At 42.1% G+C, this 21,303-nt stretch overlaps 1 protein-coding gene across 1 annotated transcript; it reads right to left on the reverse strand.

Annotated features, from left to right (window-relative positions):
* Window positions 1–35: 35 nt before the first annotated feature.
* On the reverse strand, window positions 36–20,804 carry LOC109886040 (retinal rod rhodopsin-sensitive cGMP 3',5'-cyclic phosphodiesterase subunit delta). The gene is made up of 5 exons (XM_031785509.1): window positions 20,429–20,804; window positions 4,619–4,707; window positions 2,652–2,777; window positions 1,082–1,187; window positions 36–760 (listed from the first exon to the last, which is right to left on the reverse strand). The coding sequence occupies exons 1-5, from the start codon at window positions 20,494–20,496 to the stop codon at window positions 679–681; spliced, it is 471 nt and encodes a 156-aa protein (XP_031641369.1). The 5' UTR covers window positions 20,497–20,804; the 3' UTR covers window positions 36–678.
* Window positions 20,805–21,303: the final 499 nt, after the last annotated feature.

The raw sequence follows: 21,303 nt of genomic DNA on the forward strand, positions 1-21,303 counted from the left end.
TTGCAGTTAAACTTCAACTACAAAAAAAAAAAAAATGTAGTGAACATATTTTAATCCATAATTCGTGTAGTAATAAACACAGCCTATTTTACAAGATTAGTAACAACTATTAAAAAAAAAAAATCCAAACAATGACAATATCAGCAACCACAACATCAACTGAAAGCAAACATCAAAAACACAAGGTGACAATGGAGCTGTGTACATCGCAGGGTGACACTTCTGGAATGACAAGGGGAAAATAATGAATGTACAAATAAAATAATTTACATGGTTTCTTGCCATGAGCATCATCTTTGCCCATATATATATATATTTACATACAAAAAGTATTGTCTGCCAAGAAGCCAGTGTGATCTTGATGACTTGGTTGGATGTCAGTTTCTTCCTGCATTGTTCCCTTTTAGTACTGCCGTCACCCGTCACTGTAAAGAGAAACGCACTCCGTCGAACTCAGCTTCCAGTGACCATTGGATAACAACAATCAGTTGTGTATGGTGGTCCTGTTCCCCCCCCCCCTGTAAAGAGAAACGCACTCCGTCGAACTCAGCTTCCAGTGACCATTGGATAACAACAATCAGTTGTGTATGGTGGTCCTGTTCTCCCCCCCCCCCCCCTCATCACTTCAAGGATTAATAGAAAAAAATAAGAAAAAAAAGTAAAGTTGTTCGTTCTTCTTCAGACGTAGAAAAGTCGTACTCGGGAGGTGCTGACGTGAAGATCGTCATCAAAGAACTTGGTCTCTATAACAACATTTCCACTGCAAGGGAGAGAAACGAAGAAACATTACAATTCAGCAAACACTAATCTCTAGCTGCAAAAATATGAGACAAAGACGCCTCCATAAACGAGGACATTGCAGTTTACAGGAAGTTTGGTGTAGAATAGATAAAGTGTGAAGGAATATTTGGCTGTAGCCTCATTACTTAATTCAAGATGCAGCCTAGTGAGTGACAGTTCTGTATTACCTACAAACAATTGCACAACCCAAATGTAGGACAATGAACAAAAGACCCAACAACCCATGCAGATAAATGCAAAAGGCTGAAATAGTTTCTCAAAAATATATCTGAACTCTTACGTTAAAACATTTGCAGGCATCATCTGCGACTCAGGAGCCGCCTCTATCAAAGACTGCCATGTGTTTGTGGAGTTGGGAATCACAAAGCCAAACTCAAAGAACCATTCTGCAGGTAGAGGAGAGAGCCATCCAAAACACATTCAATCAGTGTTTATTCACTATGCACGGATATTGTATTCTTTAGTACATACAGGCAGAAAGGAAGAGGCGAAGCGAGAGGGATAACTGAGCCCAAAATCTGTCTTCTTCAGCAGGTGGGTGGCGTTTTAAAAATGTTTTTTTTTGCATTGCAGAACCAAGCAGAGTTTTTGATTGGAGGTCAATTAGTGTTGAATTTGGTTAACAAAAAATGGAATGGCTTTTTTGCTATGCGTGGCTCATTAGACCGAATATAAGTTTCGTAATGATTAGGTTGTTACGAGTGTACTGATAAGTAGGACACATGAAATCCCGGCAACTTAAAAAAAACATTGGGGGTATGCCTGGTTGACACTAGTTACCACAGCCACAAAGTCATAAACCCTGCCTATTTCTAAGATGTGATTTTAAACCTAACATTACTCACACTGCTAACCTTATACCTTACAGTAATCTTAAATAATATTTCACGATATAGCCAATTTTGACTTTGTATCTGTGGTAACCGTTGTGCCTGTTGTTCACATGCGTATCTGCCCTCTCATTGGCTAGAATGGTCCAACCGGCTCTTGCCTCCTCCAGACTGCCTTCCATTTTTGAAGACATTTCTTTTACCTTGTTAGAGCGGCCACTACAGTATCATGTCAATAAAATGGCTAATCTGTGATATAGGTAGCTGCCAAAATAAAGGAAACACTTGAGTAAATGAGGCATACAAAGTATATTGAACAAAAATGTAAAACGCAACATGTAAGTTTTTGTTCTCGTGTTTGAAGAGCTGAAATAAAAGATCCCAGAAATGTTCCATATGCACAAAAAGCTTTACATCCTTGTTGCTGAGCATGTCTCCTTTGCAAGGATAATCCATGTCTCAAGTTGAGGGAGCGTGCAATTCTCATGCTGACTGCAGGAATGTCCAAAAGAGCTGTTGTCAGATAAATTCATGTTCATTTCTCTACCATAAGCCACCTCCAACATCATTTTAGAGAATTTGGCAGTACGGCCAACCGGTCTGAACCGCAGGTGTAACCACGCCAGCCCAGGACCTCCACGGCTTCTTTACCTACGGGATTGTCTGGGGGTGGTGGGGATGCTGAGGAGCATTTCTGTCTGTAATGGGTGTGTGTGTCTCTGTCACCAGATCTCAACCCAATTAAACACTTATGGGAGATTCTAGAGCGGCGCCTGAGACAACGTTTTCCACCACCATCAACAAAACACCACATTTTATTTTATTTATTGTGGACGAATGGTGTTGTATCCCTCCAACAGAGTTCCAGACACTTCTAGAATCTATGCCAAGGCGCATTTGAATATATTCCGGCAGCCCGTGGTGGTCCAATACCCTATTACACTATGTTGGGGGTTTCCTTTATTTTGGCAGCTACCTGTATATGAAACGCTTATTGAAACAGATAAGAGAGACTAGCACCTTCTAAACACTGGCCTTTGAAGAAGACTTTCTGCTCAAGGCGGAACTTTTCCAGTTTTTCTGATGAAGAGAAATTTAGCTCTCTGGACACAGCTTTGCACTTGAGAATTTTCTTGGGGACTCGAGCTGCAAGGAAATAAAAAAAAACGGACAGTCAAACTACCAATTAGGAGAGAATAAATGCAGTCACAAACACAAACAACATCCTGGGGCCTCATTTACAAACTGTGCATACATACAAAATATACCCCAAAATGTGCGTGTGCCAGTTCACGCTAAAGTTGGCATTTATAAAAATAAAAAATGTACTTGATGTGAGAAAGTGTTCACATCCCTGCCAACTTTAGACCATGCGTAAGCACATCTGCTTGTGATTGAAATATTGTATTGCAAGCTGGCAAGTAAGTAATTTGTGCAAATCGCATTTATGCATATTCATACAAATTTAAATAAACTGTATTTTTTTTAAAAAGAATGCAGCCATTTACCATTACTGAGAGGATCCATTTTTCTTTTAGAATCTAAAATCATTTGAAATAGGAATCTTTTTCCTATTTATATATATTATATAGCCATTGCAGAATATATTCATGACCTTTTCTGGTCTTGATTGGGTTTATATTCCTGAAGAAGCCATACAACAAATTACCATGCGCATCTCTCATTTAATTGGACCTAGTAGCCTAGTAAATAGATAGGTTATATGTATTTCAAGTTTTGCAATATCATAGGTAGTACGGTTTATAATACCGTTATGCGGGTTGAATTTAACAGGTGAACCATTGATCTCTTACATTGATTTAGGCCTTAGTAAGCTACTGGAAGTAAGTTCATGGAATTCCATTTGAATTTGTAGCCTGCCTTAGACAATGTTTCACAATTCGCAGGCAGTCCATATTTAGGTTGGGGGGGGGGGGGGGGGGGGAATCAATGCAAAACATTGTTGAATTCAAATGTTCTGTAGACATGTCCACAACAATTTTTTATCTTTCAGAAACTGACAGTCCTTTTCCAGAAACAGCATAAATGACTGCAGAAGATTAAAACATGCTGCACACACAGTAAATAAACCATTAGCTTTATGTAAAATATTTGACAGTTTGGGTAAACTTAGGCTACAGTATTGCTGTGTGATAGGTGGCGACATCAATGTCCATTTAAGCTCATAGTCTATACCAAGGTAGAACATATAAACCCAATAATATCTGGATGAACTAAATATTGAATGTCTTTTGCATGCTGTGGTCTAATGCCAATAGTTCCAAATTATAACTCAAATAAAAAGGGCGTTATTGTCACCACATGGAGAGCGTTTTTCAGGTGGAGCACTTTTTATTTTATTTAACTAGGCAAGCCAGTTAAGAACAAATACTTATTTTCAATGACGGCCTAGGAACAGTGGGTTAACTGCCTTGTTCAGGGGCAGAATGACAGATTTTTACCTTGTCAGCTCGTGGGGTTCGATCTTGCAACCTTTCGGTGACTAGTCTACCGCTCTAACCACTGCCGCCCCACCAATGCACGTTCACGCAGTTTTATGCCAGGTTTAATTTATAACGAGAAACATGCTTATGTATGGCGTGCGCCAAGCTGATAAATCCCTCTATTTTTGTACATGCGAACTTTTCAGAAATGGCGAATTTAGAAATTATAGATTTATAAATTAGGCCCCTAATGTTTACCTAGAGCTAGGCTACTTTCTCACGTAACATACATTCTCCCTTTTCTATTGATTATAATATACACAATTTTAACATGGCACAACATGATAACTATGTTTAGAGGTAAATTGCTAATTATCATTTTGGGTATTTTGACATTGGTTCAGGGGTTCAAGCTCTTAAGGAAAAACTGACTGCTGGGATGGTTAGAACCGAGTGGTCATCTTGGTAGGGGTTGGAATATTCGGCCTAAAAATCCAGGTTTCCTCCAGGAGGGAAGCAAGATGACAGTAAACCAGCCAGTACCTTCATGTTCGACCCCAGGAAGAGACAGATCCTCCGTTCCCTGCCACAGCACCTTCCCAGTCTCAGCATCACGCAAGTTCATCCAGTTTCTGTCAGAGGGAGTCGAGGAACACTACGGACACAGCCATGTACTTCCATCAGGCAACAGTAGCCTTATCTAGGTTCTGGTCTGTACAGTTTGTCTGCAGCTCGTGGCAAAAATCTGAATTTTCCCTCAGAGCCAGGGATCAATTAAGTAACGCCAATATTCCTCAAGGTTGCAGGATAACAGGAAGCCCATCAAGTTACGATAGTTTAGTGGAAGCCAACTGTCAGACAATTCAAAGAGTAGCCAAGCCCAATCAGGAGGTAAATACACAACCTTTGATCTCTCGGAACCAACAGGTAATCCAGAAGTATGCAGCAGATGTTCAACTCAGTCTCGGACAACAACTAAAAAGCTAACCAACGGACACAGGTTTGGTTGATAATTCAACTAGTGGGCACGAGTTAAAGCCAAAAAAAGAAACTGTCTAGGTCTATTTTTATACTTCTGAAACTCTTAAGAGAGCTGACGTTTGTGGCTCTAGTTATTTACATCAGCTCTCACACAATGTTCTTTTATTGGAGTGGCCAATAAAGCCGCCCATGATTATGTAGCTACTACTAGCTAACGTCTTCTAATAGATCAAGTGGTGCAAGCCGAGGCAAGTGTGTCACGTAACAGTTCTCCAGCTGGTGCTAACAGAACAAAGAGTTTCTGACTCGGCTCTGGAAGCCGACCTGAAGATGTGGCTCGTGTGTCAACTAGAGGGTACTCCATGTCAGAAGCACCTGAACTCCTGTGTCAAGACCATCTGTGCTCCCCCTCCCCCCCAAAAGGGTGTCAGCACCAGCCTGCACAGCCCTCCTCAGGACACAATGCCATTCAGTTGACATGACTATTTCATGACTAAGTGCTTCAAACAGCAAAACGGAATTAAATCGGAGGAGCAAAGTGTCTATCGCTCCATTCCGCACACGGGATCAATTCTTTCAAACTAACAATAAGAGTCTAAATGTAGAATGACCAAATTTCAAAACAGCAGGTAGGAAAATAACAGTTGATGCCAAGTGAAAACAGAAACTTTGGGCAACCAACTCCAACGCTGAGCTTAGCTAGCTGCTGTGGAGCGAGGACTGTTTTAGCGAGATGAAACGTGTGGTGCTTTGAATCATTTAATCCTTTCAAAATCTGACAGCCTGCATCCCAGCAACATTGGGTCAGCTCAGTCACCAACCTTCCAGCAGCTTCCCACAACCTCCTAGACTGAAACTCAAGTCTACAGTGCGTGGCTCTGTCACCTCAATAGAAACTTCCTCAGAAAACACAGGCCTACTACCAAAAGGTTTTACTAGCCTCGCAAGCCACCCTGATCTTGCAAGTTTACATGAATGGTTTGCTGCGCAGCGGTAATCAGTCTGGTATACACGAGGCTACAGTTTTACCCCTTCATTCAAAAACTCTGTACATGACTGGGATGCTGTGTGTGAGGCGGGTTTGTTAGGTAATATTTTGGCTGTGGACTTTGTGCTGTCTGTCTCCTACATCATTTAAATTGATTCCAACAGTTGTCAGTCCTGCTGGACAATGACTGGGGGACGAAGCAATTTAGCAGCGTCGACCCATCTAACATTTTATGAATGGATTAGAGTACGCTCTGTCCTGCTGCTTCAATGTTAATTCATTAATTATATATATATATTTAAATTAAGCTCCTTAACTGGCTGCAGAGAACAATTCCGGAAAAATGTTTCCAGTACATTCTAAGGTCAAAGCCTAGACAACACAAAGTTCTTCATAATAGGCCCGGATAAAGATGTCAGCTCAACGCAGTTCTATTAGGCCCGGTGGGGAAACAGGTGACAGATGTCTCCAGGATCATACCTACTGAGATCCCTGGCGCTAAGCAGAGAATATCCGCAAGGGGGATAGACCCTTGTTCCTGAACACACTCAAACAGGCTTTTAATTAGCCCCTAGGGTCATGCTAGCCTCACTTAAGCCCCATCCATTTTTAAAGAGTAGCTTTAAAAATGGTCCATGTAGACTTTTTTCCCCCTCTTCTTCTCAATATCAAATCTGTTCTGGGTAACAATTAAGTACCTTACTGTGATTGCTTTTCAATTAAAATGGTCAAAAAGAAACAAAAGTAACTTCTTAGCAAAAAAGCAATTTCTTAAAGAACAGTTTTGCTAAGACTGTCCGGGAGTAGCCTGAGTGAGGGGCATAATTGGAGGAGCCTAGTGTGAGGGATATGTAACCTGAAAACTAGCTATTAATGGAGGGCAAACTCTCTTTGTTATGGTCTATTAACCAAATGAATCCAAGGTCATACCGTCTATAATATTGTAACAAGCTCACATATTTGCTTTCAAACTGTACACAGTTGCCACTGACTAGTTGGATATTGATTTCCCACAGAGCAACCCATTTCTGTATTTCCAGCATTCAGAAATGCATTTTTATCATTTTTTTTGTTTGTTGCTTTGGCAGACATTTTAGTTGTTGAGATTTGTCAATAAAACTCACGAACGCAACTGTTTATGTCAAATTGTTTTGTGTTCTACTTGGAGCCGTGTTTGTCCTGAAAAGAACATGGTAAAACACTTCATTGTGAGACTAAATAGAAAGGCTGGACATGCAGATCAATGAAAAGACGATTTTCGCTGGCGTCTCGGGACTGATAGGGTTAACTTGTATCACCTGGCGATGTAGCCAAGTGGCATAAAGAACCCAGCCATGCAAACAAACTGACATTTCAAAAATATTTTTTTCTCTCTCTCCAAAACAGATCTTAGACTATCACAGAGTATTATTCCTACCCTCATAGTGGGAATATAAAAACACAGGAAAATCACATTTGACTGCACATGCAATAAACACGAGACATGACGCATGGAATATTGCATAAACTGTCAAATGAAAGCATTGCAAATGAATACATTTCAAAAAACATATATTTTTTTGTAACAAACATCTTCAGAAATGCAATTGAGACCGTTTTACTTTTCTGAAGTCTTAAAAGCTCAAATATCCTACTACCACTAGACCCACTCAGACTTTCCCTGTGAGGTTAGCCAGTCATTGTGTTCACACAGTTCTGTGAATCAGTTTGTTACAGGGACAGATTAAAATGCAAGTCAGGTCTACTCAGGGGAAGCCGAAGCTGGCTACAGTGCACACTGCATTCTCCTCCGAGGCCAGCCTTTGCCTTTCCTTAGGGACATAACAGAGGCGATGTTGTACAAGCCAGGAAGCCCAATGCAGCAACAGCTTCATACATAAATCAGTCATGTAGCCTGTAGATTTTTAGTCTGAGATGTACATTTGTCTAATTAACCAAACTTCAGAGAGGTTTTTCAATACAATGAACTACTGTAGGGCGGCTTAATAAAATACTGTGGTGTTCTATGGAAAGGCAGGATTCTCAGCACGACTTGGGTAATCGGCTATAGCCTAGGCCTAAGGCACACGGTACTGGGTTATTCATGGATGCAAGGCAGTTCCCAGGAATCAAAGTATCAAATAATCTGATTAGGCAGCACAAGGGGAAAGTTTTTGGTTTTAGTTCAAAGATGGACAATTCCTCAGAGTACAGATTGATTGCTTGGTCTCAGAAGGATCAGCTTAAACTTGAAAACAGCTCGACTATCCTCTGTATCATTTTGTTTTTTAAATACATTTTTTTAACCTTTATTTAACTAGGCAAGTCAGTCAATTAGAACAAATTCTTATTTACAATGACAGCCTAACCCAGACAACGCTAGGCCAATTGTGCGCCACCTTATGGGACTCCCAATCAGAGCCTGGATTTCAAACCAGGGACTGTAGTGATGCCTCTTGCACTGAGATGCAGTGCCTTAGACCGCTGCGCCACTCGCGATTCTCTCGCAATCCACAACAAAACAAAATTCAAAGGCTAACCTCTTTTGCAAAGGTTGTAAAATCAGTTACACAATAGAGCCCCATAAAACCTAGCGGTCAAAAACAGAAATGGTTCCTACATTTATAAACCACCCATTTTAGAACCCTTTCAAACAAGGTCTGCGATTCATGTAGGCTTTCCCTGGAATTACGTTTTGATATTCATGTAAATCGCTCTCGGACAATGTTACTTATATCAATATAGTCAGCTCCATTTACTTTGAAATTTGAAGAATGCTAATTACCATCAAAGTACACATCATATAAATTCCTGCAAGCCATCTCTAACAGACACCTTTGCTGTCAGCTAGCTAGCTACCTTGTAACAAAACAAAATATTTTGATTTACTTATCTATATTTTATTTAAATAATACTTATTGGCTTATTTATGCATTTGGTCTTGTACACAATACTATCAGTCAGATATTTACATTATGCCATGAATACTAGGCTATATATATATTTTTTTTTTGCAAAGACGCTAGCTAGCTAACCTACCTAGGTGAAAATAGCAACATACCCTTATTTTACCAGATCCTCTTCTCCTTTAGCTGCTGGTATACATTTAATCCCTTATCAGTTCTGCCAACTATATGAACGAGGTGATACCTATTTCAATTAAATGGTGTCAGAATGCACTACTGTATTAAAGCGATTCAGAACTAAAAACTTGACACATTCGGTTGCAGATTCAAAGCCAGACTAATTCATAGTAGAATTTAAACAGGTCATGAATGAATAAGCATATTTATTTGACAAGAACGCACCTAGTCACCCATCAATCAAGTCAAACACCTTAACTCCAACAATTACATTGTTTTACAGAAATCTAAATAGTAAACAATGCATACATAAAATAAACATCTGTCTTGAAGTAAAGCTTAAACTATTTATTAATCTGAGAGCGCACAGATTATTCTGCTTTTCCATGATAGGAATTAGACCAGCATAAATAAAGCAAAATGTAAAATGGCATATTGTGATTTTTGGTGGGTGAGTTACAAATGGAGAAATAACTGGATGTTGAAGGTAGGCTTAAAACACACTGAACAAAAATAAAATAATTTTTTTCTCAATATTTAGCCATTTTAGCAGATACTGTAAATTGCTCTGGATAAGAGTATGAGTGAATACATTTCCATTCTTTTTTACACTGGTCCCCTGTGGGAATAGAACCCACAACCTTGGCATTGCAAGCACCATGCTCTACCAACTGAGCCAAACAGGACTACGTCAATCCCATGTTATATGAGCTGAAATAATAGACCCCCAAAAATGTTCCATTTCTCTCAAATTTTGTGCACAAATTTGTTTACATCCCTATTAGTGTTATTAGTGAGTGTTTCTCCTTTGCCAAGATAATCCATCCACCTGACAGGTGTGGCAAATCAAAAAGCTGATTAAAACAGCATGATCATTACACAGGTGTACTTTGTGCTGGGGACAATAACACAAACGCCACAGATGTCTCAAGTTGAGGGAGCATGCAATTGGCATGTTGACTGCAGGCATGTCCAACAGAGCCAGATCATTTTATGTTAATTTCTCTACCGTGAGTCACCTCCAACGTATGGCGCTGGGTGGGTGAGCGGATTGCTGATGTCAACGTTGCGAACAGAGTGCCCCATGGTGCCAGTGGGGTTACAGTATGGGCAGGCATAAGAGACGGACAAAGCACACAATTGCATTTCACCGATGGAAATTTGAATGCACAGAAATACTATGACGAGTTCCTGAGGCCCAAGGCATCTTTGAACAACAGTTGCATATCTGTATTTACAGTCACGTAAAATCCATAGAGAAGGGCCCAATTAAATGTATCTCCTCAAATGTTATTTAACTAGGCTAGTCAGTTACGAAACAATTCTTATTTATAACGACGGCAATTATTATTTATTTTTTTATATAACAAAGGCAAGAGAAACACCAAAGATACCTAAGACAACAACACATGACAACACAGCATGGTAGCCCCCCCCAAAAAAAGAAAAGAAAAAAGACAACATGGTAGCAACACAAGTGATTGCATGTTGTGTTCATATTTTTGTTCAGTATAAAATACTAGGTAAACTCCAGCAGAATGAGAAATACTTAAGACAACAACAATCAGGAACTATTCATACCCTTTGACTTCTTCCACATTTTGTTGTGTTACAAAGTGGGATTAAAATGGATGTCATTTGGGCAAAAATCTACAAAGTGTGGAAGAATAATTAAATGGAAAAGAACACATTTTTGATTAGAGAAGTTCCCAAAGTTGACACAAATGATAAAACTACTACACATACAGTGCATTCAGAAAGTATTCAGACTCCTTGCCTTGTTACAAAATGTATTAAATATTTCGTGGCCAAAAGTTGAGAATGACAAATATAAATTTTCGTAAAGTCTGCTGTCTCAGTTTGTATGATGGTAATTTGCATATACTCCAGAATGTTATGAAGAGTGATCAGATGAATTGCAATTCTTCGCTATGCAAATTAACTGAATCCCCCCCCCCAAAAAACATTTCCACTGCATTTCAGCCCAGCCACAAAAGGACCAGCTGACATGTCAGTGATTCTCTCGTTAACACAGGTGTGAGTGGTGACGAGGACAAGCCTGGAGATCACTCTGTCATGCTGATTGAGTTTGAATGAGACTGGAAACTTCAAAGGAGGGTGGTACTTGGAATCATTGTTCTTCCTCTGTCAACCATGGTTACCTGCCTGCAAAGGAAACATGTGCTGTCATCATTGCTTTGCACAAAAAGGGCTTTACAGGCAAGGATATTGCTGCCAGTAATTGCACCTAAATCAACCATTTATCAGATCATCAAGAACTTCAAGGAGAGCGGTTCAATTGTTGTGAAGGCGGCTTCAGGTCGCCCAAGAAAGTCCAGCAAGCGCCAGGACCGTCTCCTAAACTTGATTCAGCTGCGGGATCGGAGCACCACAAGTTTTGGAGGATGGCCTGGTGTCAAGAAGGGCAGCAAAGAAGCCACTTCTCTCCAGGAAAAACATCTGGGACAGACTGGTATTCTGCAAAAGGTACAGTGATTGGTCTGCTGAGGAGTGGGGTAAAGTCATTTCCTCTGATGAATCCCTTTTCCGATTGTTTGGGGCATCCGGAAAAAAGCTTGTCCGGAGAAGACAAGGTGAGCGCTACCATCAGTCTTGTGTCATGCCAACAGTAAAGCATCCTGAGACCATTCATGTGTGGGGTTGCTTCTCAACCAAGGGAGTGGGCTCAATCACAATTTTGCCTAAGAACACAGCCATGAATAAAGAATGGTACCAACACAACCTCCGAGAGCAACTTCTCCCAACCATCCAGGAACAGTTTGGTGATGAACAATGCCTTTTCCAGCATAATAGAGCACCTTGCCATAAGGCAAAAGTGATAACTAAGTGGCTCGGGGAACAAATCATCCATATTTTGGGTCCATGGCCAGGAAACTCCCCCACCTTTAATCCAATTGAGAACTTGTAGGCAATCCTCAAGAGGCTGGTGGACAAACAAACACCCAGAAGTTCTGACAAACTCCAAGCATTGATTATGCAAGAATGGGCTGCCATCAGTCAGGATGTGGCCCAGAAGTTAATTGACAGCATGTCAGGGTGGATTGCAGTGGTCTTGAAAAAGAGGGTCAACACTGCAAATATTGACTCTTTGCATCAACTTCATGTAATTGTCAATAAAAAGCCTTTGACATTTATGAAATGCTTGTAATTATACTTCAGTATTCCATCGTAACATCTGACAAAAATATCTAAAGACACTGAAGCAGCAAACTTTGTGGAAATTCATGTGTGTGTCATTCCCAAAACCTTTGGCCACGACTGCACACACAATATCCCATAATGGACAAAACAATAAAACAGGTTTTTAGAAATGTTTGAATTTTTTTTACAAAAAATTAAGAAATACCTTATGTAAATAAGTATTCAGACCCTTTGCTATGAGACTCGACATTGAGCTCAGTTGCATCCTGTTTCCATTTATCATCCTTGAGATTTCTACAACTTGATTGGGGTTCACCTGTGGTAAATTAAATTGATTTGACATGATTTGGAAAGGCACATACCTGTCTATATAAGGTCCCACAGTTGACAGTGCATATCAGAGCAAAAACCAAGCCATGAGGTCGAAGGAATTGTCTGTAGAGCTCGAGCAGAGACAGGATTGTGTCGGGGCACAGATATGGGGAAGGGTACCAAAACATTTCTGCAGCATTGAAGGTCCCCAAGAACATAGTGGCCTCAATCATTCTTAAATGGAAGAAGTTTGGAACCAACAAGACTCTTCCTAGAGCAATCGGGGGAGAATGGCCTTGGTCAGGGAGGTGACCAAGAAGTGACCATCGAGTTCATAACAACCCTAAGCACACAGCCAAGACAAAGATCCTGTGGAGATGGGAGAACCTTCCAGAAGGACAACCATTTCTGCGGCAATCCACCAATCAGGCCTTTATGGTAGTGGCCAGAGGGAAGCCACTAAAATGAACATGACAGCCCGCTTGGAATTTGCCAAAAGACCCCTAAAGGACTCAGAACATGAGAAACAAAATTCTCTGGTCCGTTGAAACCAAGATTGAACCATTTGGCCTGAATGCAAAGCATGACATCTGGAGGAAACATGGCATCATCCCTACGGTGAAGCATGGTGGTGGCAGCTTCATTCTGTGTTGATGTTTTTCAGCGACAGGGACACTAGTCAGGATCGAGGGAAAGATGAACGGAGCAAAGTACAGATATCCTTGATTAAAAACCTGCTCCAGAGAGCTCAGGACCTCAAACTGGGGTGAAGGTTCACCTTCCAACAGCATAACAACCCTAAGCACACAGCCAAGACAATGTAGGAGTGGCATTGGGCCATGTCTCGGAGCGTCCTCGAGTGGCCCAGCCAGAGCCCGGGCTTGAACCCGATCTAACCTCTCGAGAGACCTGAAAATAGCTGTGCAGCGACGCTCCCATACAACCTGACAGAGCTTAAGAGGATCTGCAGAGAGGAATGGGACAAACTCCCCAAATACAGGTGTGCCAAGCTTGTAGCGTCATACCCAAGAAGACCCCGAGACTGTAATCACTGCCAAAGTACTGAGTAAAGGGTTTGAATACTTATGTAAATGTGATATTTCAGTTAATGAAATTGCACAAATTCCTAAACCTATTTTTGCTTTGTCATTATGGAGTACTGTGTTGATGAGGGGGGAAAAAACTAATAAATTTTAGAATAAGGCTGTAACTTATCAAAATGTGGAAAACGTTTCAGAAGGCACTGTATGAAAGACTGTACAATAGCCTACACATGGAGAGGAACCGAAAGGCACATGCCAGTACCAACCAATACTACTCATCCGACAGACAGGGCAGGTGTGGACCAGTGATGCCTTCTAGTTGCAACCACTCCCTTCTCAGCATCAGCCAACAAGTTCAACTTGAGTGTGACATGCATTATATATACACACACTGCTCAAAAAAATAAAAGGGAACACTTAAAACAACACAATGTAACTCCAAGTCAATCACACTTCTGTGAAATCAAACTGTCCACTTAGGAAGCAACACTGATTGACAAGACATTTCACATGCTGTTGTGCAAATGGAATAGACAACAGGTGGAAATTATAGGCAATTAGCAAGACACCTCCAATAAAGGAGTGGTTCTGCAGGTGGGGACCACAGACCACTTCTCAGTTCCTATGCTTCCTGGCTGATGTTTTGGTCACTTTTGAATGCTGGCGGTGCTTTCACTCTAGTGGTAGCATGAGACGGAGTCTACAACCCACACACGTGGCTCAGGTAGCGCAGCTCATCCTGGATAGCACATCAATGCGAGCTGTGGCAAGAAGGTTTGCTGTGTCTGTCAGCGTAGTGGAGAAGGCGCTACCAGGAGACAGGCCAGTACATCAGGAGACGTGGAGGAGGCCATAGGAGGGCAACAACCCAGCAGCAGGACCGCTACCTCTGCCTTTTTGCAAGGAGGAGCACTGCCAGAGCCCTGCAAAATGACCTCCAGCAGGCCACACATGTGCATGTGTCTGTTCAAACAGTCAGAAACAGACTCCATGAGGGTGGTATGAGGGCCCGACGTCCACAGGTGGGGGTTGTGCTTACAGCCCAACACTGTGCAGGACGTTTTTCATTTGCCAGAGAACACCAAGATTGGCAAATTCGCCACTGTCGCCCTGTGCTCTTCACAGATGAAAGCAGGTTCCCACTGAGCACATGTGACAGACGTGACAGAGTCTGGGAGACGCTGTGGAGAACGTTCTGCTGCCTGCAACATCCTCCAGCATGACCGGTTTGGCGGTGGGTCAGTCATGGTGTGGCATTTCTTTGGGGGGCCGCACAGCCCTCCATGTGCTCGCCAGAGGTAGCCTGACTGCCATTAGGTAGCGAGATGAGATCCTCAGACCCCTTGTGAGACCATATGCTGGTGCGGTTGGTCCTGGGTTCCTCCTAATGCAAGACCTCATGTGGCTGGTGTGTGTCAGCAGTTCCTGCAAGAGGAAGGCATTGATGCTATGGACTGGCCCACCCGTTCCCCAGACCTGAATCCAATTGAGCACATCTGGGACATCATGTGGCAGGGTAGCCTAGCGGTTAGAGCATTGGACTAGTAACCAGAAGGTTGCAAGTTCAAACCCCCGAGCTGACAAGGTACAAATCTGTTGTTCTGCCCCTGAACAAGGCAGTTAACCCACTGTTCCTAGGCCGTCATTGAAATTAAGAATTTGTTCTTAACTGAATTGCCTGGTTAAATAAAAGGTAAAATAAATAAAACATGTCTCACTCCATCCACCAACGCCACATTGGACCAGACTGTCCAGGAGTTGGCAGATGCTTTAGTCCAGGTCTGGGAGGAGATCCCTCAGGAGACCATCCGCCACCTCATCAGGAGCATGCCTAGGCATGTAGGGAGGCCATACAGGCACGTGGAGGCCACACACAACTGAGCCTCATTTTGACTTGTTTTTAAGACATTACATCAAAGTTGGATCAGCCTGTAGTGTGGTTTTCCACTTTAATTTTGAGTGTCACTCCAAATCCAGACCCCCATGGGTTGATAAATTTGATTTCCATTGATAATTTGTGTGATTTTGTTGTCAGCACATTCAACTATGTAAAGAAAAAAGTATTTAAAAATAATATTTCATTCATTCAGATCTAGGATGTGTTATTTTAGTGTTCCCTTTATTTTTTTGAGCAGTGTATATAGCAATACCATCTAAATTAATTCCCCTCCTCACAAAAAATGTGTACCCATAGTACAGAATAATTACAGATCTGAATGGCAGGAGTATGCATAAGCTTTTGTTCCTGCCCAGCTCATATCGGAATACAAATCTTAGCTTACAACCGTGATTCATTATGTTGATTATTTAAGCCAGGTGTTAGAGCTGGGCTGGGACAAAACCCTTCATACACTCCAGCTCTTCAGGACTTCCTGCAACGATAAACAGACCAAAGCAGGAGAAAAGTGTTCCAGGTTGAAACAGCTTCCCTAGTTGAGAGGTGATGAGACTCCTGCACACCCATTGGTTCTGGAACAGAGAAAATGCAAATAAGGTCTGCAATTAGGCATCAATAACATGACATTTATTCTACCTCAAAAAGAAACGTGTGAACACCAATTACATTAAAACCCACCATAGCAGGTCTGACTAAATAAGGCTACATAACTTTGCCTACTACTGTAAATACAGGCAAATATATTGATAAAAGTCACCTTGTCCGGGGCCTCCTGAATGGCACAGAGGTCTAAGGCACTGCATCGCAGTGCTAAGGGTGTCACTACAGAGCAGGGTTCGATTCCGGTACTGTATCACAACCAGCCATGAGCGGGAGTCCCATAGGGTGGCGCACAATAGGCTGAGTATTGTCCGCGTTAGGCCGGGGGGCTTTACTTGGCTTATCACGCTCTAGCGACTCTGTGGCGGGCCAGGTGCCTGCAGGCTGACCTCGGTTGTCAGGTAAACGGCGTTTTGTCCGACAGCTGGTAGGCTGGTGTTAAGAAGCGCGGTTTGGCGGGTCATGTTTCGGAGGACGCATGACTCGACCTTCGCCTCTTCCGATGAGACAAGATCGAAATTGTGGAGAAAAAAGGGGGCAAACAAAATACATTTTTAAAAAGTGGGACCTTGTCCGAGAGAGATTTGCATGGTAATCAAAACGTCACTCCAGGGTAAGACTACACAAAACAGACCTTCATTTAAGTGTTTCTATAGTCCCCTACGGGGGAAAATGAACAGTGGAAAAACCATTGGAACCATTTCATTGTTTGACTGCTAGGTTTTATGGGTATTATGACCTCGACTGTGGTACTCTAGGAGTATGCAGCGGGCCGTGGCTCCATGCAGTGCTTGGTAGCATGTTAACTCAGTCACCAGGCCTGTTAGGAGGACCATAAGGCAGTAAATCCCTGTCCTTGCAAATCAAGGATTTAAGAATGAGAAGCCTAGAAAATTAAGCCTATCTTGCCTTGAATGTCATGAATAAGCAGTCTGCTACACAAGTCACGATCCCTTACCTATCAACACTGAATAGGCCTACCCTCAGTGCTACCAAGTCATGTTTAATGTACAGGGAGTAATTAAAGAACGATGGATCTTCAGTCTTGAAGCCGATGGCAGTAGAGTAGGTGTGATTAATCTCGTCCGCATTACCGTGCCTATTTTGGGACCGTTGGCTTGTGTTAGCCTATGTAAACCAGAAGAAGGCCTTTATCTGAGATACAGTAGGGGAGGTGCACTGAACATTACCCATGGAAGGTACATGGAAAGCTCCTCAAATGACCTCCACTATGGTAGGATTAAAAATGTTAGACATAGATATGAAAGCCCTACCACTGCCCGCCCTCTCTCCCAGACACCATTTGGACCGCACTGACTACTTGCAAAGAATCTATACCCATCCTCAGGTCTCTACCACACACACACACACACCATAACACACATGGAATCCTGAAGTAACCAAAAAATAAATTAAAAAGTGTTAAAACAATATATTTTGTGGTTTAGATTCTTCAAAGTAGCCACCATTTGCCTTGATGACAGCTTTGCACACTCTTGGAATTCTCTCGACCAGCTTCACCTAGAATGCTTTTCCAACAGTCTTGAAGGAGTTCCCACATATGCTGAGCACTTGTTGGCTGCTTTTCCTTCACTCTGCGGTCCAACTCATTCCAAACCATCTCAACTGGGTTGAGGTTGGGTGATTGTAGAGGCCAGTGCATCTGATGCAGCACTCCATCACTCTCCTTCTTGGTCAAATAGCCCTTACACAGCCTGGAGGTATGTTTTGGGTCATTGTCCTGTTGAAAAACAAAAGGATAGTCCCACTAAGCCCAAACCAGATGGGATGGCGTATCGCTGCAGAATGCTGTGGTAGCCATGCTGGTTAAATGTGTCTTTCATTCTAAATAAATCACTTACAGTGTCAACAGCAAAGCACCCCTACACCACCACACCTCCTCCATGCTTCATGGTGGGAACCACACATGCAGAGATTATCCGTTCACCTACTATTCGTCTCACAAAGACACGGCAGTTGGAACCAAAAATCTAATTTGGACTCATCAGAACAAACAGATTTCCACCGGTCTAATGTCCATTGTCGTGTTTCTTGGCCCAAGCAAGACTCTTATTATTGGTGTCCTTTAGTAGTGGTTTCTTTGCAGCAATTCAACCATGAAGGCCTGATTCACACAGTCTTCTCTGAACAGTTGATGTTGAGATGTCTGTTACTTGAACTCTGTGAAGCATTTATTTGGACTGCAATTTCTGAGGCAGGTAACTAATGAACTTATCCTCTACAACAGAGGTCCGCTCCGGGAAAATGTCAAGAACTTTGAACGTTTCTTCATGGCAAAAAACATCCAGCGCTATGATGAAACTGGCTCTCATGAGAACCGCCACAGGAAAGGAAGACAGAGTTACCTCTACCGCAGAGGATAAGTTCATTAGAGTTACCAGCCTTAAAATTGCAGCCCAACTAAATGCTTCACAGGGTTCAAGTAACAGACATCAACTGTTCAGAGGTGACTACGTGAATCAGGCTTCATGGTCAAATTGCTGCAAAAAAAAAAAACGACTAAAAGGCGCCAGGCTGTGTAAGGGCTGTTTAACTAAGAAGGAGAGTGATTGAGTGCTAATGAGTGTACAAAGCTGTCATCAAGGCAAAGGGTGGCTACTTTGAAAAATCTCAAATATATTTTGATTTGATTAACACTTATTTAGTTACTACATGATTCCATGTGTTATTTCATAGTTGATGTCTTCACTATTAGAACATTTTATTAGAAAATAAAAATAAAGGAAAACCTTTGAATGAGTTGGTGTCCAAACGTTTGACTGGTACTGTATATATGAAAGGACAATGCCATCGATCACGTGACACCATTCACTCCCATGTGAAGACTCGCATAGCATTTGGTACGGCACCACCCTTGACCGCAAAGCGCTACAGAGGGTGGTGCAGACAGCCCAGCACATCACTGGAGCCGAGTTCCCTGCCATCCAGTACCTCTATATTATGCGATGTCAGAGGAAGGCCTGAAAAATTGCCAAAGACTCCAGCCACCCAAGCCATAGACTGTTCACGCTGCTACCGCCAGGCAAAGAGTACTGGAACATCGGCTCTTGGACCAAAAGGCCCCGAGACAGCCATAAGACTACTAAATAGAGAATTAATGATAAAAACTATCTGCACCAAAATCTATTTTGCACCGAGGCACACTCACTAAACTACACACTCAGTGTACAAAACCTCATATTGAGTTGCACACCTCCTTTGGCCTTCAGAACAGCATCAATTCATCGGGGCATGGACTCTACAAGGTGTCGAAAGCATTCCACAGGGTTGCTGGACCACGTTGACTCCAATGCTTCCTCCAGTTGTATCAAGTTGGCTGGTTGTCCTTTGGGTGGTGGACCATTCTTGATACACATGGGAAACAGTGGAGCGTTTAAATAATACAATAAATAATGCCATTTAGAAGAAGACACTTTTGAAGAAAAAACCCAGCAGCGTTGCAGTTCTTGACACAAACCCGTGCACATGGCACCTACTGCCGTACCATGCCCTATTCAAAGACACGTAAATATTTTGGTCTCGCTCATTCACCCTCTGAATGGCACATAAACACAACTCATGTCTCAAAAATCCTTCATCCCCTTCATCTACACTGATGTGGATTTAACAAGAGTTCGGGAAAAACCGCACCAAACCAACTTGGTATGAAAGACCCCGAAAACTCGAAACTGATGCTGTAAGGATGCTCTTGCACAAGTAATAGGCAATGCATGACAATTGGCCAATACTGTTCCGTATGTTCGAACAGGTAACGCTACAGAGACTGAGCATCAGCAAACGACTACAAGTTTAGTGCCAGTCAGAACCAGTCAGCAAACTAGCGACGGCAACAATTCAGCTAACCTTAAATGCATATCTAAATAGCATCTCATTGTCCAATGTAACTGCTCCTTATCAACTTATCCGAAGTAATTGGCTAAAGTTAACCACCACATCTATGAGTTGAGTATATAACTAGATAACATAGCGAGGCCTGTTACTGTTAGCTAACGTTAAGCTAACTTGACAGCAACTAACGTTAGATTCAGAGCATATGGCCAAGAAAGACACGAGCAACACTAACGTTACCAACTAGTTAGTTAATAAACCATCAACAGACTGAAAATATTATCTAACTTCGCTAACGTTGCCTAGACTAGCCATCCACGAACTAGCTAACGACTTAACGGTAGCCAGCGTGGTACAATAAGGACAGGTAACGTAACTGGCTTAGCTAGCTAACTGAAGACTGTAGCCAAATAGCTAGCTAAAACAACCACGCAAAACTCAATTAATTGAAAAGGATACAGCTTAAACCCCTTCAGAATCTCCTTGGCTCTGTCTTCGGCTGAAGACATTATGTCGGAGTCAGACATCTTCAATTTCGTGAGCGTAGAAAAAAACCTGCTAAAAAAAAACTGAGGTTGCTTGTGATGTTACTGTACAGTTAGTTAGCTTTACCAAGCTAATGTAAATGCTCCTGAAACTGGCATAAAGTCCAATGACTCTATCACATTAACCTCTAACAGACCCAGAATTAATCTCACTGGGAACTGCTACAGTACTGATCCCTTAATCAACCTACCCTAAATATATTTTTGGTCGGAGATTGACAGCTAATTCGTCCGAACACCTTGCGCGGTAGCAAAGCAACACGCAAAACAACAAATGAAACCGGGCGTCTAGGGAGGGATCAGGCTGGTGGAGACGCGTCACCAGTGGCAACGCCAAAAGGCGGAGGCAACGCCCCATTACCGCCCCATTTTTTTCTTGCACGAGTGCCACAGGCAGAATCTATACAAGATAAATCATACAGATATTTGAGCAGACACAAAAGCTTTGAATCTAGTGTAGGGGCTGTTGCACCTGTGCTTTAAATCAAATTGTCTAGATAGAACCATGAACAAATAGTATGATTACACAATCCTGAGTGTCCTTCTTTTAATCTGATAATTGTATTCTTAATATAAACCAATCAGGTTTTAGGCCTGGGCATAATACTATCACAGCAACCACGCTAGTTGTTAATGATCTTGTCAATGCCTTGGATGCTAAAAAGAGCTGTGCTGCCTTGTTCATTGACCTGTCAAAGGCGTTCAACACTGTTGATCATTTTGTTTTGCTGAATAAATTATCAAGAGTAGGCCTGGGATATACAGCCTGTTAATTGTTTCAGAATTATC

Source organism: Oncorhynchus kisutch, linkage group LG13 (genome assembly GCF_002021735.2).
Source record: "Oncorhynchus kisutch isolate 150728-3 linkage group LG13, Okis_V2, whole genome shotgun sequence".
Classification (NCBI taxonomy): domain Eukaryota; kingdom Metazoa; phylum Chordata; class Actinopteri; order Salmoniformes; family Salmonidae; genus Oncorhynchus; species Oncorhynchus kisutch.

What these genes read in the sequence shown, in the direction of transcription:
- LOC109886040 (XM_031785509.1), bottom strand. Translation starts at nt 20,496, where the DNA reads ATGTCTGACTCCGACATAATGTCTTCAGCCGAAGACAGAGCCAAGGAG. An exon ending in ATTCTGAAGGGGTTTAAGCT is followed by an intron (nt 4,708 to 20,428) that starts GTATCCTTTTCA and finishes TCCCTCTGACAG; the next exon opens with AAACTGGATGAACTTGCGTG. An exon ending in ATGCCTGCAAATGTTTTAAC is followed by an intron (nt 761 to 1,081) that starts GTAAGAGTTCAG and finishes TCTCCCTTGCAG; the next exon opens with TGGAAATGTTGTTATAGAGA.